This window comes from Trachymyrmex septentrionalis, unplaced genomic scaffold, assembly GCF_001594115.1.
Source record: "Trachymyrmex septentrionalis isolate Tsep2-gDNA-1 unplaced genomic scaffold, Tsep1.0 scaffold114, whole genome shotgun sequence".
NCBI classification, from domain to species: domain Eukaryota; kingdom Metazoa; phylum Arthropoda; class Insecta; order Hymenoptera; family Formicidae; genus Trachymyrmex; species Trachymyrmex septentrionalis.
The window spans coordinates 677,132-696,114 of NW_017304269.1; the positions used below are offsets into that span (position 1 = coordinate 677,132).

The window sequence follows — 18,983 nt, forward strand, 5'->3', positions numbered from 1 at the left end:
CGACAACGAATCACTCAGCTCTCATAATCCATGCAGTGCTCATTGATCGGCACGCGCTGCTGCTCCGACCTGGAAATCCCGCCAATGAAGTGACCGCGTTAAGCGAGATGCGAGTCGCCCGACTGATGTATTATTACAAATAATAATATACAGGACAATTGGTTCCTTTCCGGTTTTACAAGTTTTCGGTTATTTCATGACTTCCAAGACGAGCAATTAAAAGTATCGTGCAAATTAATTTGTTAGAACAAAATAAAAGTTTTGCATATGCGCAATTTAGAATGTAACGTGGCATTATTTATACGTATATTACAATGCGGATCATAAAGTTTCAAAAATATTAATTTAACTATTAAATTATTTAACTAACAGTAGAGCAATAATAATTTCCGAAATAAAAAAATTATGTGTATATATAAGATTAAGATCCGTTTCTAAACTAATGCAATAGCTTGAGAATAAATCGGAAAGTTCTAAAATCCAAAATTTTTTATCATAGATATTTTTCTACACTTCTATACTTTAATCTTGGTATTTTTCTATGCTTTTACTCTCTATACTTTTAATTTAGAAAACACATAAAACGTACTCGTATATAATTTCAAAATTATAAGTATAGAAAAAATTCATATACACATAAAGAATATTAATATTAATTAATTTTAAAAATTTCCAAATGTCTAAAAAAATTGTTAGAAAGATGTCTTTAAGATCTTATGGCCTAGTTTTGAACAAGCGGTCTCTGGGGTCTTTAAGATATGCATGTTGTCGGCAGTTTGCATAGCTTTCCGTATTATTTCTATAAGTATTTACAATGCCATGCTTAAGACTTGATCCTTTCTTAGATTCTTCAAGGATTAAACTGTGCAGCAACCGCAAAATAGGGTTTTACTTAGTACTACAAAACATCAGTTGAAGGTTAATCGATTCATCCCTGGCGATCCTTCGGCTAAATCGCTTTTCCTTCTCGATCCCTCGATTCGTAAAAGAGATGCTCGTAAGGATCGACATTAATAGCGCCGCTAGTGGCGATAGTGTGTTGCATTTGCCTTGAATGAGCGTGTAATCCCCAAAACCATTCAGTAGCACGCGTTTTCGATCGGTCAACTGTCTGGAACATTCTCTGTTCGTTGTTGCCACAATGGACAAGCGATGTTTCCTTGCCAGACTTTTACCAGTTCCTCGCCTATTGTGATGTCATTGTCACCCCTACGTATTAACGCGTTTATATCTTTCGCCGCTTGTATAGAATTCTGCACGTTCCTTAATATTGTATATGTGTATTATATATACTTAATTTTTATAAATGTATTCAATTTATTTATCATGTACAAATATATGTTATCTTTAAAAGTACACATTATAGCAAAACAACATTTTATATGTAAGCTGTTTGATTGAAAAGGAGAAAAAGATAGAAATGTTAGTTTGATTTATGCATCAAAATTACATGAAAATTAACTTGAATCTTTAAAATAAAAACTCATGATTGTTATATATGACAATGTTTTTATTTATGAATCCCAGCAATTTTGTCCAAAACTTTTACTTATAATATTTAGTTAATAATTTCAGACTTGCAACATTTTTAATTCATATACTGTTCAGTTGTTTATATATTGTAAACACAATACTAAAAAAATTTAATTTCTGATTCTCGTAAGAATATAATTATTATTCTTAACAATGTTGATTTTCCATACTTAAGGCTCTTATTCACTCATTCCTGTTACCTCAGATTACTACGTCAGAAGCGAGAAAATACAATAGGAGGGTAGAAGTATGCGTTCAAACTTTCGCTTGTAATAAAAATTTATCTAAAAAAATCATAACAATCACATATAAATATTTTCCTTATTGCGGAAAGATTAAAATCAGTGGCGGAGGAGGTACGAAGATTTATGTCGCAACCGTCATTTAGAAATTGGGGATTCGATGTGCATGCTTTAGTTCGTTTGTGCTCTGAACGCGAATGTTCGCTATCCGAACATTTATAAGGCCCCCGTTCATTGTAACGCCTGTTGTGGACCCCGCGTGTAACCGGGCCGACCGCTCATTGTCGCGTCCCGCTTCTCGACAGGCACAAAATTCGCGCGTGCCCGCGGCTTGCTGGCCGCAGACAATGGCGACAATGACCGCTGGGTGGACCATTTAGCTTACAGGCGACCTGAGAATAGTGACCAGCCGAACTGCGGAAAACGGGTGTCCTTTCCGCATTTCAAGGTGCGACCTTTTAGGCGTCGAATTGCATTGCTCGCAGACGTTGATCTCTCTGTCAATCGATATATTGCTGTTAGATATAGAAACGTGTATGACGTTTGGTTCATCAAAGCGATTCGTAAATGTTACGTGTGTAATTTTTATAGATATTTAGCAATTCTATTTATCTAGCTTTAAAATCATTGCTTTTAAATTGTTCTAGTTAGAAATTGAAATTGAAATTTCATTTGGAATATTAGAGTTTATATGATCGTTTTTCTTTTATAAGTATTTTCTGTATTGAATTTTCAAATACTTGAAAGATTTTTTAAAATCTTTTCATTATCTAACAAATAATCTATTCACTTTACTCAATCTCATTTGAAGTTTGGAGTTTTCAAGAATTCAACTTAACATGAATTTATGTTTTTGATTTTCTGTGTCTGTATTACTGCTCGAGGCCGAAAACATAAAGAGCGACGTAAATTCAGCAGGAGCTCTTTCGACCAAAAATGCAAGGATTTTAGCAAGAGCCAAAAACTGAAAAGCACCAGGGGCTCTCTTGAATCTGGCCGCCACTTTCAATTTGGAAGCTGCTTTACGGTTTACCGCTTGCAAACCGCTTCCGTCTGTAGAAGAGAATAATACTGAAAATAATAGAGAGAGTTTCCAATGTCCAAGCATATTTCGAGCGTTCTCCTTTGTGGTGGCGCAAATGCGCATAACAAAAGAATGATCTCGGTATTAATGGAAGTAGACAAACATTTTGAGATGAATATATGATATGCGCAAAAATGACAACGTACTTTACTAAAAAATTATAAGTTATATGCAAAAAGTTATAACAACCAGTTTATCTTTTATTTTGTTGCCCAGTGTAGAAGCTTTAAATAATATATCTCTGGAAATTGGAACGCGAATCTATCTCGAGGTGAACGTTGTATATTAAATAATGATTGTTAAATACATAACCGCATCAATTTTAATACACCTCCAGATTCGTTGATTTCTTTGAAAAGGATGAACGTGATTACGTGTGTTTTGCACATTTGTAAACAATATGTATAAGTACAAAACATGTTTATTTGCTTATATAAATCCCTATATTCATCACAAACGAGGTTCTTTTGTTCATTACTTTTCGAAAAATCGACGATTTGGGTAGTCTATTAAAATTAATGTATAGTGTATGTGTTGACGAATCAGTTTCAAAACAGCATTATCGGTATGCATCTGATATCATAATATCGTGACCTTGCGTGCGTATTTTGTTTATTTCCGGATATCAGATATTATTCGGCTGTTAGTTCTGTTTCTTCAAAACTGCAATTTTCAACAAGATTTTTATATAAATAAATATAAATATAATGCATGCAAGCGCTGAAAGTGTTTATAACAACAGGTGGACTCATTTCTGTGCAAAGCACATGCATCACGTTCATCCTTTACAGAGAACTCAACAAATCTGGGGATGTGAAATTAATGAGCGGTAGTGTAATAATGATTGTATATATAATGATTATTATTAAATAATAATTATTTAGTAATGATTTTCTTCCCTTTATTTTGTATTACACTTCCTTAGTCGGTGCTATGTTCAATACATTGTTACGCATTTCTATTTGCTGCAGCGGCGCAGTTTGGATAGAATGTCATTCCTCTCTCGAGAAGTTACTTTTCACATCAATGATTTGCGTCTTGCAATAGAATTTAAATATACAGTTGCGACAGGGGTCTCAAGAAGTTATCTAGGAGTGCACCCTATGCACGAGCGCCACGGCGTCGACAGCTCACTTCGTCGACGTGTTTTTCTGCATTCCATAGCGTTGGTCGATTTCCTCTGTAAACACTCTGCTCAATCGCGTCGTGGAATAAGGCGACTGCGGGCAACGATGATGGCGCGGGTCAAGCGGGATCCGCAAGCGCTGTTTTCGCGGATTCCATCATCGGGATACCGCGGCATCGCATCAGGAATTTCTGATCGGAGAACGACGGTTTCCGTCTACGTTGTAACAAAACCGGTTTCTCTTTATGACGGGATATCTACGGTTTCTTTCTCTCCCTCTTGGTCAGTTTGAAGTTCGTCTTTCCCACCTTTGCGTCGTTGTTTTTTTTTAGCAAAACGCAATTGTGATGAAGAGGTGAAGGATTTAAGCATTACGTTGGAATTGAAAAAAAAGAGTTGCTTTTCTATTATGCATGCTGTCTCTCTGTAAGAAGTATATATGACTTTGTAAAAGCTTGAAAAGTTTCTTGTTTGAGAGTTACAAAAAAAGTTGGGATAATGAATGAGTGTAATTAAGGAAGGACGCTATTCTGTAATATTTTTTTATATTGATGATGATTATTAAGTTAGGAAAAGGAAGTCAGTTGAGGATTTTACTGCAACAATAAGCTAATCAATAATGTAGCTGAATACGTGATATTGAAGGAAATAGATCAGTGACAGGACCTTCCATTGTCCTAATATTGGACATATCAGATATATCAGACTTTATTTTTTGAACGTATCTTTAGAGTTTATTTTTTCCATTTTTGTAAAATGGATTAGTCCATTGTTATAAGATCTTCAATGATAGTACCAATTCTTTTGACTGGATATATATCTAGACATTTTCCAAATACATGACTCCATTCTTCTCTGAATCCAAATTTTAACGTAATGTTAAATAATTCGAAATATGTATGACTATTTATTTCAAAGCGTTATAAAAACTCTTTTTGAATAATTTAAGAGAAATATTACTGTAGAAAGATACATTCGAGATCTTATTTCGCTTTTAAAATATGTGGTTTCTACAATAAACTTTACATATAGTCATACAAAAAATTCATTATAAAACGAAATTTCGTCGACGAAATTTTATCCCGGAGGAAACTTTCAATTAATCAGAAATTTCGCGTTTTTCAGCAGAGAAAAAGAAACATTTTTCCTTTTGTTGAGGGAGAAAAAATATTGTAATATTTCAACATGCACAATTTATGATTACCCTAGAGGTTACGACAATGCGAGGTACAGCGGCGCCGGCTTCCTTCTCCCTTGGTCTTCCTTCTGCCCTTCTCAAGCAAACCCGTTCGTCGGTTCGGGAGTGAACGCTTCGTCACAGCATTCACAGCGCGCGAGACGCAAAAGAGGTGGAACCCATGTATCGCGCAACGAGTGGGGTGGCGTGGGAGTGGCCTCACGTAAGCCACAGCCCGCCCCCTTGGCGATGTTGCCGCTGATCTCGGTTTCGCCGCCAGGCGGCGCTGCCGAACACTGAGACTAGACTCGACCTTGCCGGTACCCTCACTCCGTATCGCGGCTCCGGCTCGTCGGAACCGTTCGGACTTACCTTGACGCAGCAGAGTCGTCCCTCGTCTCGTGCGCATCGAGCTCCGTTCATCGTCGCGTTTCTTCACGGAGCACATGGTCCCGGAAGATCGCTCTATACTGGACGTTCCTCCGGGAGTAAAGGAACAATTACGAATGGGTGATCCTTCATCAGTGTGATCAGTGGGGAATTGGTTGAGTGCGGGTGCGCGAACGATTAATTTGGTGCTTTTTTTTTTGGTCGTCTCTCGTCGCAGTGCGCCGGGGCGATGTGGAGTATGGACCGCGAAGTACAAATTGGATTGTCGATGATATCGGTAATAATAACGGACTTCAGTGCTAATCTGTGAAGTGACATGGGTGTTACTTGCGTATGATTGTTCGTGGACTGTTGTCGACTTGGTTAAAGAATCGCGAGATGCACCCGTGAGGGCTCCTCCCTCGACTATTCTCGAAGGTGTCACGGAGGGATTCAACCCCCCCACATTAGTGACGTGATATATCGGGAGTGTTGCGGGGGGAGTATAACGTAAGAGAGGAGAGGACGAGGGTGGACGAGCGTAGTAGAGGTGGAAGGAAGAGAAGACCCGAGTCACAGCGGACGCCATCTCCGCGTTATCGGCAAGCGGACCCCTCGGGACTCCCCCCCGAGTAACATCGGCGTCGCGCACCCTCAGCGGGAACTACCCCGCGACAGCGGCCACACTGATGGGAGTGTATGAGGAGCGCGCCCCTCCTACCACCGGCATGCACTGGGTGAGTGTCATCCCTGTGTCCGCGTTGCCCATTGGCCGCTCCGCACCAGCTGGTACACCCCGCCGGGGCGGAAGCTCCCTGTTCAGATTGCGAATCTGCGATAGCATCTTCGTGAACATTTTTCTCCTAATCGAATTCAAGATGGTGAATCTCGTACTGCTTGCATTTTTACGAGTACTTAGGAACGAACTTTTAAGAGCTTGCTCTTTAATTGATAATTTTAATCAATCCCAGTATCAGGATTCGTTGTTTTGTGTAACGGCACGGGGTCACTTCTGATAATATGCATTGTGAGAATGTAGGAGTCACGAAATAAAATGACTTATTTACAATGCTGTAAAAAAAATCAGAAGAATAAACATTTATTTAAATTATCTGCTAACATTTTTGGCATGACGAGGAAGGTCTAATCTAAAAATCAATGTTAATTGCACTTTTTGTTAGAGTTCTATAAATAACCGAGTAAGATTAACTGTTTTTTTTTGTTATATGTCTTTTTATCTTTCTGATATTTTTAAATACGAACTATGTAAATTGTGTGTAGTGTTTATTTCAGAATGGAAAACATTCATATATTTTTTATATAATTTGTAATTGAAAGTAATATACACATATATTGAATATTTTTATGGTTTTATCTAACAATTATAAAAAATGGAAGAAAGATTGAGAGAAAAATTGTTACAATAAAAGACTTTTTATTTGGACTCCAAATGTACATTTTCTAATCTTCATAAATTGTTCGTGTCTCTAATTTTTCGAATTAATAATTTTTTTTAAACTAATATTTTTAAGTAAGAATATAAATTCATTTAGGAAAAAATATCGGAAAATAAATTTACTTAATTCACAATCAGTTACAAAATCTGCATAGCACAGAATCTTAAAATAGATTAGTTGGATAGTTTCTGTATTAGTTAAACTACGTATACGTAGACAAATTTATGCCTTGTATAAGTAATAGCCACTCGCAACCGTTGTAAAAGTGATAAATTTCTCTCTTGTCTTATATTAATAGTTTTCTCTTCCTTCTATAATTCCTGTCAGCTATATTTATAACACAGTCTATGCATATTTTCTATATTTTGTTACATAGTAGAATGCGCGCGCGACTGACATGAAATTACTTGTCAAATGACCACTTTTACAGAATGATGTATCTATATTGAAAGTCTACATATTTTTTTAAATAGCACCAATGTTTAAAATCTGTTAATGTAGAATATTGTCCGAAAATATGATTAGCCGATGAAATCTGCAGTTTTACGTGATAGCTTTGCCAAAACCAAACCACAGTCTTCGTTCCAAGTAAGAATATATGATTTTATACGAGCTCAGCTTAAAGAATGTAAATTTTGATAACAATACAGAATCTTTGCAGATATAAAAGTGATCTCTCTGACTTCGTGTGATTATAGGGTTTCATAATTATTATCATCAATACAGATGATTAAACCTTGGCCTCTTAGAAAAAAGTTCTATGTGGACTTTGACTTCCTTCTAGTTACAATCGTAATTTTCATAGAAAAAGTTGTTGTAAGCATCTTGTGGTTCAATATTTACTCTGAGGGACCGTTTTTTTAAAGCTTGTTTAGCATTGCTGTTATTTAGAACAAGGGCCGACGCTAGCAGAATTTTCGATGGGCGTTCTCTAAAGCAAACAGCCATAAAATATTTTGAATTTTTATTTCATAAACACTTTATAATTAGTAAACTATAGAAATTATCTAAACATAAATTGACAAAGTTTGTAATATTATTTTAAACGATATGTCATCACGATATGTTAGGATATACTTCTATATTAATAGGTATCTACAAATCTTTTTGCCATAAGTTACGATTTAAACTAAAGTTCGTTTTTGTCGATTATATTAATATGAAATTGTGAGGAATGCAATAAATACAAACGAATCCGTTACTTTGAGAAGATTATAAATCTTTACTCATTAACTTTAATCATTAACTTTTTGAACCACAAAGATGGGTTTACATTTGATATACTGATTTATTTAATAATTTATCATTAATTGGCACACATATCTTCTAGTTGGGAAGTAGAATTTAAAGCATAATTATATCGGAGATTGACATTTGGAAAGATTATCCAAAGGTCATGGTGCGTATCATATTGTGTGATAAATACGCAAAATGACTGATCTTGTCTTCTGCGAAAATTTGATATGATTAATCAACCGCCAGCAGATACTTGCTAATTAATATTAATATTATCAAGCTTTTTGAGAATAAAGAATAAAATCGCAAATAGAGAAATAAGACTAATCATAAATAATTACGTATTATATTGGGGTGTTCTCAGAAATGTCGAATTAAATTCTATCAACAATCAATAATCTTTTGAAAATTTTTGAAATAGTATTAAAAATATCTCATGCTTGATCGTTCTCTGAACACAAAACTGTGATTGCTAACAATTAAGTGAGCTAATGTGAAAACTCGACAGACAATAATTATTCTGAAGTAACAGGATTACATGGCCAGGTGTGATAACATGGTCCACCTTCGAGTAACATTAATTCGCTCTTAATCAACCGGTCGAGGCCGTCGTAAGTAACGAGTACTGCTTGTAAACAAACGTAATTGATTGTCCCTTGTCGTCGATTAATTAAACTGACGCGTTAATCACGCGTACGCCAATGGAAGAAGCGTAAAATAACATTGCTAAAGGAAATTAAGATTTTTTTCGTATAAATTTCAATGAGTCATTAATAATTAATGTTCAATAAAAAAGACATCCAAACAAACACATTTATATAAAAAATATATTATATTTCTTCTTGAAAGTCTCCACGAATTATTCAGTTAAAAAAATTAAGTATTATTAATTGTGTGTGTGTGTGTGTGTGTGTGTGTTTGTGTGTGCTTTTGTTTTATATTATAATGTTCCATTGAAACAATTAAATGGAATTTTAAAGCCTAAATTAAAGTTATGTCAATATATTGTGCGTTTTAAAATTTAAATTTGATTTTCGGATGTAAAGCTTTCGGAAGTACATAACAAAAACGATATTCAAGGCTGTTTGTAGTGAAGATTATTATTTGTTGTCAGAAAAATTTACAGGGATATTTTTTGCCTAATTCCATCTTAATAAAAATTCATTAACATAAAAAAATTACAATATAAAGTTCCATATTATATTTTATGTTTAAAATTTTTCATAACATTCTTTTTTTAAAAAAAATTTTACAGTATAAATAAATTCATATTATGATATTACACAAGTAAATCAATAGATTTATTTATATCTATTAAACTTATATAAACAAAATTAAATTAATAAATAAATTCATTCAACTAATTTAGATTTAAATTAGTTGAATGAATTTATGCATTTTCATTAGCCATTAATCAAGACTGAAATATGAGAGTTGCAAGGACTGGTTTTGAGCTTATATTATGCATAAGTTATATCTCGATTTAAATATACTTTTTGTTCGATATATGTAGCTTAAGTAGAAATACGATTCTTCTTAAACTTGATATTTAAGATTTAAGATATCTTTTTGGTCTTGTATAATAATAAAAGTGTTTCATGAGAGAGAGAGAGAGAGAGAGAGAGAGAGAGAGAGAGAGAGAGAGAGAGAAAACAAACACGCATATTTTGTACATATATGTCCATTCAACATTTCGCAGACGCTAACAAAACGTCGCAAATCGGAAGAACTAATTTCCGGGTTTGTTCCGGGAAAGCGTTTATCAGCGATATCATTCGATTTGGCGTCGTTTAGTCTCACAGCGCGAACGTCGTGATTTTTCCGAGGACGTCCGCTTGCAACAGTAGGAGAGAAAGTGAGAGGGGACGATCAACGTAGCTTCGATGAGATAAAAGGCCATCTTGCTGCGAACGTGTCTGGCTACGATAGCGCGCGCGTTTGTGACAAGTGTAATTTATTATACGGGTCGAGATTATGTCTATCACGCTTTCTTACCCGTCTCCTACCCTCCCTGCGAGCCACAACTACCGTCGTGGTAGTCGTCGTCGCCGCGGCCAAACGCTCGACGTTTAACTTTGCACTCGAAACCGCAACCTGGTCGGCTTCATGCTGCACTTGTTATTGACGTTATCATGTATTTCAGAAATGGATATACGGGGTGTCGCAGAGAGAAATGTTTCCATTCGACGACGCACTCAACGAATGTCAACCATTCTTTACGTTATCATCGATGCATTTCTCATCTGGCATTTCTCATTTTTTTCCCAATATTATGTAATTTCGTGATATTCTTTTAGTTTATAAAGAGTTGTTCTTCAACTATCACTCTTAAATCTTGCACCTCTAAACAGGTGATTATTCAAATTGCATAATAAACAAATCATTATCATCTTCAAAGAGTTATATTTATGGATTTTCTTTTTTCTTAATTTGTCTATAAAAATAACTGTTTCTACGCGCGGGCTCATTTTAACTCAAAAGCATCTCGAAAAATGCCATTTTCGGAAGAAATCACTTTTAAATTCAATTTAAAAAAATGTGATATGATAGAGTAATTTTATTAGTGGATTCGTTTCCAGCGACAAAAAATCTAAGAGGGATCTAAGAGATCACCTCTTTTCGTGTAAGTATAAAATCCGTGTTGGACAGTTTATTAATAATATTGGTCCAAATCTTGCGCATCCCACTTTTATGACATTTATGCGGTTTACTTAATTTTCCGACGGAATAGAATTTCTCCGTCTGATGCGATTTCGATGGAAATCAATTTCGATAATGTGAGGAGAGACGAAAAGCTTGATGGTGTGACGACGCCATCGCGATGCTACGAAGGAAATATATAAGTTATTATTCGGCATTTGATTGCTAATATCGCAGAAAATATAATAAATTGAAAAAAATATTTTCGTTTTAATAAATGATTTAAAATCCAAGCAATAAATATTGAAGTTGTTTGATATTAAAAATTAACGATCGGTTGAGTTTCAAGGAACACGTAATTTTATTTTTTAATAAATCAATTTGCTCAAATCTGCATCTTAAAAAGGATTTAATTTGAAGTCTTCTAAAGATTAAAAACTTTTTGCGGCTGTGAAAGACTTAATATGATTATCGCGCGGTTTTTTCTCGTCGATTGTCATGTCATGTCACGCACTTAATTTACCTCGATCAGAGAGAAGCGAAATTTCGAGGCCACGATGTTCGCGTGTCGAAATCATTTAGCATGCAAGCGCGCATTGAATGGCGTCGATGAACCGCACGCAAATCTGATGTTAGTAGCGAAGACACTTAACTTTAATAAACTCAACAGTTTATTAAATGTATGTATGGATATAACATTGTGGAACAATAAGGGATTCTAGATATCACTCTGAGGTCTGATTTTTCATTTTTTGGTTATCTTGTTGATTAGGTTTAACCTGCACAGAGAGAATTTTTTCTTAGAAAAATTCAATTTAAAAATAATAAAACAACATTGTATTTTGAAGAATTTTATGTAATTCTCTCTTATTTAATAAAATATAAAATAAGTTTGATTAATTTTATTGAAATGCATAGTAAACATTTTTAAAATATTGTATAGCTACTATATTTTCAGAATAAATTCTAAGAGAAAATTCTCCCTATGTGATGGTAACATAAAAATTGTATTTTTTTTAGTTACAATTAATCACTAATTATTAATTGTAAATAATATACCATATATTTCTTAGGCCCAATTTTTCATTATCTGGTTAACTTGTTAAACTTAACCTGATGTTTCATCCAATAGTCATCAGCCATGGCATCATCATAGATGAAGTCCATTGGATAAAATATAGAGTTGAACCTAACTTCAAGTTAACTAGAAAATAAAAAATCGGGCCTTAATGTCTGACGTTTTGATTAAAGCAATTGTTATAATATGTTTATTTTCATGCAGTATTTTTTACAATTCCCAATTGAGTTATAAGTACGTGACAAAATGAGAGTGGTACCAGTTAAGAACTACAGGATAATTCCAAACTCACATCTTCCTCTTTACCGCAAGCATCTTTTTCTGCGATATTTCGATCTAGCAGAAGTACTATTTTTTTACAGGATTGTATTCGTTGAGGACAAATTTTGAATATTACCATTATTAAAGCCTGGAGATGTTATTATTTTGTTTAACTCCCGTTTAATTTTCGTTTAATTTGCCAGCGAAGTAATCCGAAAAGCTTGGGTTCGCGCGCGCGTCCGGTACCGTTAATAATTGAATTGATATAAGCATCCCTAGCTGCCGGGCGATTCTCGCGGAATGCGAGAAGCAGGATGATGCCCATTCGAAGGGGGACCGCTAATCTCTCGGGGTCAGGTCGCGATTCTTGGCCTCCCTGGCATGCGACACCCGCCGCTTCTTCAGCGTGTTAACAGAACTTCGTTTATCAGGGCAATCGGGAGTGGGGAGGGAGGGCAGAGAGGAAGAGGAACGAGTTTAAATCTCGCGAGACTGGCCAACTGACTATTTTTCAGACCTCATGTTTTGGCCGCTGTGAGCTTTGAAAATACAGCCGTGATTTATGTATCCATCGCTCTCGTTCGTGATTTATGCAGCGCTCGCAGCCATTTTTACTGTACTGCGAATGAGGATGAGGAGCAAACAAAGAGCAACGACAGTTCGATATAGATTAAACAGATGCATAATTGAAAATTATTGCGTAAATTGCATATTTGCTCTTATGAGAATTTCGATTCGTTATTGTCGTTACGTTGAAAGTCCACATATAAAATTATATATGTGTACTATAACATAACTCGGAACTCTACACCAAAGGAGCAATAATTATTCAATCCCTCGAGTTAAAAAAATAACATTCTGTTATTTTTAACTTCCATGTGTCAACATGTAAATTAATCCATCTTTATAGCTATTTTTAAAGTAAACAACATCCTGTGGACTTAGTAAATAATGAATTAAATTCGACTTAAATTTGATATATTTCCTTGAGTTATATAAATTGTTTAATTTCATTGTATTAGTTGAATTAACTTATTGTAGGAGCAATGGCGACTTATAGAAATAATTAAAAATAACTCAAATTGGGTATAATTTGACATTATGAATTTAACAGGTATACATGAGTTTTTAGCAATGGATTTTCGATTACTGCACATGTAGAAGGAAACTGGAAAACGGACTCTCAACGTTAAGTTATTTCAACGTGAAGTTAATTTATGAGCCGTCTGATAAATGTGCAATCTATTCATACGGCGGAGCTGTTAATTGATTCTCAGTTCAGAATATTTCGCGAATAAAATTAGCAATGAATAAAACTACACTTGCGCGTTGTATCATTGATATTCTTCAGGGCGATCTAATAATACGCTTTAAAGTGGAGCACGATGTGGTGCGAATCAACGATCCGGCTAATTTGCGACGTATATACGTCACCATTCTAGATAGGCAACGCTTCTCACTTAATTTGCTTAAGAAATAGCGTCAAAGAAGGATCACCTGCGAGCACACAGTTCATATATGTATTCGCCGAAATCCGGGATGAATTGGACTTCTACGACGCGCATTAAGTGGCGCCGAGATTATTTTATCTATCATGTATGGCACAATTTTAATTAGTCGTTGCTTATAAATAAATTCACGCGTTATCGGAAACATTTCAGTAAATCAACGGATAGCAACATAAGAGTTTGGAGAGACGCTAGAAATGAATGATAAGTGTCGAAAGTTTTATCGCACATTATATAAGAGTTGTTATTCGAGCATGAAATTCGGACGTCGTGAAATTTGTCATCTGGACGCAGAAATATAAAGCCCATCTTACAATTGCGTAAATCTAAGCGTAGGTGTAAGAATTGATCAATCACAGTTGAGTATTTCTCTCCGAATTCGGCTGTGATAAGGTAAATTTTTACCACTGCAACCACTTATTTTCACCCCTACAACGACTACGCTTAAGCGATCGTAAGAGTAAGCTTAACAGGTACCCTTTTCCTCCCTTGATCTCTGATACTTTTGATCGAGAAAGTGACTTTGTGACACCCTGTATATGGAATACGGTAGCACGCCATCCAATATTTCTGATCATTCGGCATTCCCGCGGACTCTCTTTAGTTCGGCCGATTGGTAGTCCGCAACGGCGAAGCGGAGAAGTGCAGATAGCCGGGCAGTTTATCGGCTCTCCGTGGTGTTAAGCGTCGCCCACGCGTTTTAAGAGAAAGAGAGAAAGAAAGAGAGGAGAGAAAACCGCGGTCGGCGCGATGGACGAGGCTATTTATTGTTATCGCTATCGTTGGCCGAGCAAGGGAAGCTGATACGCGCGTCACCAGCACACGTGCCGCTTTGCGCGTGAATGAGACTACCGAACAGCAAAACGTAGCGCACACTTCAATTTTAACGCTTTCCTCGAGAAAGCTTCCTCACCAGAGCTTTTTTGCCAGAGAGACCTAACGAAGACAATTTTCTTCTTGCACATCTTGAAGAAGACCTTTTGTGTTATAAAAGAGAAAACAAACGTCTCTTCTCTCCGTCTTCCGAGATAACAGGACGCAACAGAACAATCAGACGTTTATTTGATCACGAATACGAAAAATAGACTGTTATTCACGATCTTATAATAATATAATATATTAAATGTATTTCTCGAGATTCATGAGATGATCCTTATTGATATTAATAATATGAAATTAATTATTAATCTAATAATTTCATATATTTCCAGCTTTGGGTATTAACACTAAAAGTACCGAACCATCATTACTGATCGTTTCTACTTTTCAGATTAATGTTTTATTTTTTGTCTAAACGATAGAATTCTGAAATTCTTTGACTTTTCAGTAATTATGTAGTCTTTGTATTGATGAAATATTTGATTTATCACATATTCATTATTTCCATAATAATTTATTCGTTCGATCCTTTTAGTGAGTAAGAAATCTTGGTCCTTTTAACGTTAAACTACAGTTCAGTACTAAAAGGGTCAAGATTTCTTACTGACCGAAAGGATCAAACGAATAAACGTTTCAAGACTGAACAGTAATTGGCGCGTGGTTTAAAAGCATAAAGGAGAACTATAAAGAATTCATAAAGATTATCATTATAGATAGGATTAACGATTCAAAATGTTACTACGATACTTCCTTTTTGCGTTATATATATATATATATATATGTAATAATTGTTATTTACTTATTAAAGCGTAACATAAATTTACGTTAAATAACATTCGAGAATTCCGAAATTTTGTATCGCATCTTTTTTAGGGGTATTTCTGTATAAGGGAAAAAATAGAAGGGTCTTTATTTGTTGTCAGAATTTTCCAAAGCTACCGTATTGTTTTTTTAATCATCGACACAAAAAGTGATTTAGGATTTGTTATATGTTGTAATCAAGTTTTGAATTTAAAGACGAAGAACTCTGACGACGTCAGCGACGTTGCTGCGCCATTGATATCGAGGACGAGCCATCCCGATAATTTTTTACCCGTCGCCGTCGTTGTCGATGCTGAAAGAAATTTTGCTGACTCAGCCGCAGCCGTTCCGGGCTTCTTCTTCGGGCTTTGAGCACTGAAAAAGAGAACCGAGTTACAATTTATTGCGATAACGCTGTATCTCGGTAGGTCGTGACGTAAGGTTATCGTGCATGCTTTTCCGTAGTCGGAACTCGCGTTCGGTCTCGCGTTTTCAAACAAATTACCGTCTGCGACCGGCGCGACGGCTCCATTTTTCAAGTTCCCTCGTCGCTACGCAACGTTTATTAACGTTCTTCGCCGACCGTTGTTGACCAGCAGGCCTATTCTGTAACTGTTAACGCAAATTTTGTTGTCATTATAACGCTGCTGCGCAACTCTTTTATCATGGTAAAAAAGCTGCGCAGTGGCGTTATAATGATGACGAAATTTGCGTTAAGAGTTACAGAATATATATATAGATCTGCAGGTATCCCAGGATCGCTGGATGTTTCTTCAAATAACAACAATACATAGAACTTCCACAAAATTATATCACTTATATTTGTATCATTGAAACGCACTTAAAATTCGAAATGTCAAAATTAAAAAATAAACGTTTAATCTTTAATAAAAAATATAATTATCTCATGTGTTTCTGCACTTTATTTTATGCTTTTTATATAAAGTTAACAATATTCGAAATGTAAATGCTATAGTATTGCAATACAAAGTACTAAATACATTTACAATACAAAGAACTTAGAGAGTAAGTAAATGAATGTTTTAGATTTATTATTACTTATTATGTTTATTGCTTTATGTGATTGACCTATTCATTTACTGCTTACGTCTTATAAGCCTAAAATCCAGAAACCTGATAGATGTAGATAAGCAGTAAGCGAACCATCCAATCGCAATAAAAAAATAACACTTGCTTACGTTTTTGTGTGTGCCATGTTAAGCTACAATTGGTAGTAAGGTGTAGGAAACTTCAAGCTCGTAGTAAGAAATCAACCAATCGATTATTCTTCTCATATTTGACTGGCCAATATCTTACAGCTTAAAGCTTATTATATCCATTGTGTTCCCCGTTTTCACGTGAAAGTATAATAAGTCGTATGCATTAAGAAATCGACCAATCACAGTCGAATGTGAAAAGAATAATCGACTTTGATTGGTCAACTTCTTACAGCTTATAATTTACTACGCAATATTACTCCCATTGTAGACGGCTCGTAAATCTCTCACGTGGAAAATAAGAATGTAACAAAAAAATCAGTGATTTGGTTTGAGGAGAATTAAATTGAATTACGCGAAAACATTCTTTTTTACGTCAAACTTCCAAAATATGAAGCATCGTTTTATCGTTTGCGTCGAGTACACAGTACTTTATTCTTCACCTTTTTTTCACTGTAAATCCTCAGTAACAATAAAACGGGTGCTCTCTCGACGTTCTTTCAATTATCGCATCGCCGTCGCGAAGTGGCACTCGCGTGGGTCTCGCGAGTATACATGATGAAGTAAAAAAAAGAAGGAAATACAAAAACAGATTCGCGCAGGTATACGCGAAACGGTAGGACGCGGTTTCTGCCAGCAGCCGGAGCGACATTTCTGACGGCATTCTACTCGTTTCCGTGCCGGCATCTCGTGACCGCGCGGATTCCGCGCGCGCGCGCGCGTATTATTTACTTCGCGGTTTCGCGAAAATAAGGTGAGTCGAAAATGGGAGAGGATTAAAAAAAAGGGGAGGAAAAGAAAAGGAGAGGGAAGGTAGACGTACGCCTTGCTCTTGTGCAAGCTTTGCCGCCGGGTGAAAGTCTGTTTGCAGTCTGCGAGAACGCGTTGCCGGACCGCTCTCGAGATGGATAAGAATCTCGAGAGGATCGATCGCGTTCGACCGCCGGCTCTCGTGAGAAATTTATCGGCCGATCATGTCGGCCCTGCCTTTTCCCTTTTAATATTGTCCCATGCCGAGTCGCGGGAGATGCGGAACTTCTCAGACGAGTCGAGGGATCGGCACTATTTCGATTCAATCAGATCTTTCAAAATTGTTTCCAATAAACAATTTGGACAAGAAATTTAAGATAGACATCCAAAAGATTGTTTGAAAGACACTTTTGCGAGAACTGTTCTAAAAGATGTCTAAAAGATATAAGATCATCTCTAAGCCCCGTTTTCACAACGTATGATGGTTACCTAAAGATTAAAGATTACCACGGAATTCATGAATGAATTTCATTGAATTTTTTGGTAACCTTTTTAATTCTTAGATAACCACATATTATGAAAACGGATGTCTCATGTCCTGATTTTGGACTTCGTGGATTATTTGGATTACTTCTTCCAGTTTACAAGTGACGTTTGTAAACATCGGTGCAACGGTGACGCATTTTCGTTATCTTTTTTCTATTTTCGTTCTCTTTTCCGTCACACGGTAGCATCGTGGAAATTGGGGATGAGTCACTCGCTCGCAGTTGAATTTGTTTCCGTGCGGGATGGACTGAATCCGGTATTTCCGCAAAATTACGAACGATATCGATTTGCAAACAATTCATGGCGCGGCTTAATGAGCCTGTTACCGCACACGACGGCGGTTCATTATGGGATAGGACAATGCGGGAGACACTCGGAGGAACGCGCATTCCTGCAATGCCTTCGCCGAGCCGATCCGCATTACGTAAGGATCAACAGCGTGCACGTAAAGATTACGTCGCGCTACGAAAGCTTGCTGAAATAAAGTCAACGGTTAAATAAAGCCGCGTCGGAATTAGCGATTCTGATCACGTCTCGCGCGGTGGTTAACGCGATACAATCGTCCTACGTGAACTTTTGCTTCCCGTTATACTGCACAGAGTGCCTTTAGTATTTATTAATTAAATCTCTGCGAGATCAGAACTGACCCTACTCAATTTAAAAATAAAAAGATCCTTGAGAAATTAGTCTCCACGAGATAGAAAAGTTTATTATTCGATTCTATTCGATCTACAATAATAAGGAAGATCATTGGAAAATTCTAAAATCATATGAAACTTCTTGACTAGAAAGATATCTAAGATTATTGAGGAAAACTTGTTCGTGTTCAAGAATCATTAAGAATTTCACAAATTATAAAAAAAATATTTTTACGATTTACCCCAAGCTGATTCTAAGGATAGTTTTGGGACATTTACGTTGTGGGACTTCCCGTCTTAGAATTAACAATTAGCGTTATGCAAGCGCTAATTGTTGTCGCCGTTAAACGTATTAAGAGAAGTAAATACATTATGTATGCATATACACACACAATATACATATATATATGTATATAGTATTATACAGTACAGTATATATAT

General features: G+C 35.9%; 1 protein-coding gene and 1 pseudogene across 3 annotated transcripts in view; one reads left to right on the top strand and one right to left on the bottom strand.

Moving 5' to 3' along the window:
• Nucleotides 1-1,103: 1,103 nt before the first annotated feature.
• LOC108753085 lies at nt 1,104-6,127 on the bottom strand (annotated as a pseudogene).
• Nucleotides 6,128-6,205: 78 nt separating this feature from the next.
• The window catches only part of LOC108753701 (protein apterous-like), a 48,153-nt gene continuing 35,375 nt past the window's right edge, over nt 6,206-18,983 (top strand). For 2 of the 3 annotated variants that reach the window (XM_018495553.1, XM_018495570.1), the window contains exon 1: nt 6,208-6,268. In XM_018495553.1, the coding sequence (XP_018351055.1) occupies nt 6,221-6,268 (48 nt within the window). In that variant the 5' untranslated portion in view covers nt 6,208-6,220. Of the gene's footprint in view, nt 6,269-18,983 lie in introns of all 3 variants that reach the window. The other variant, XM_018495561.1, reaches the window with a different exon arrangement.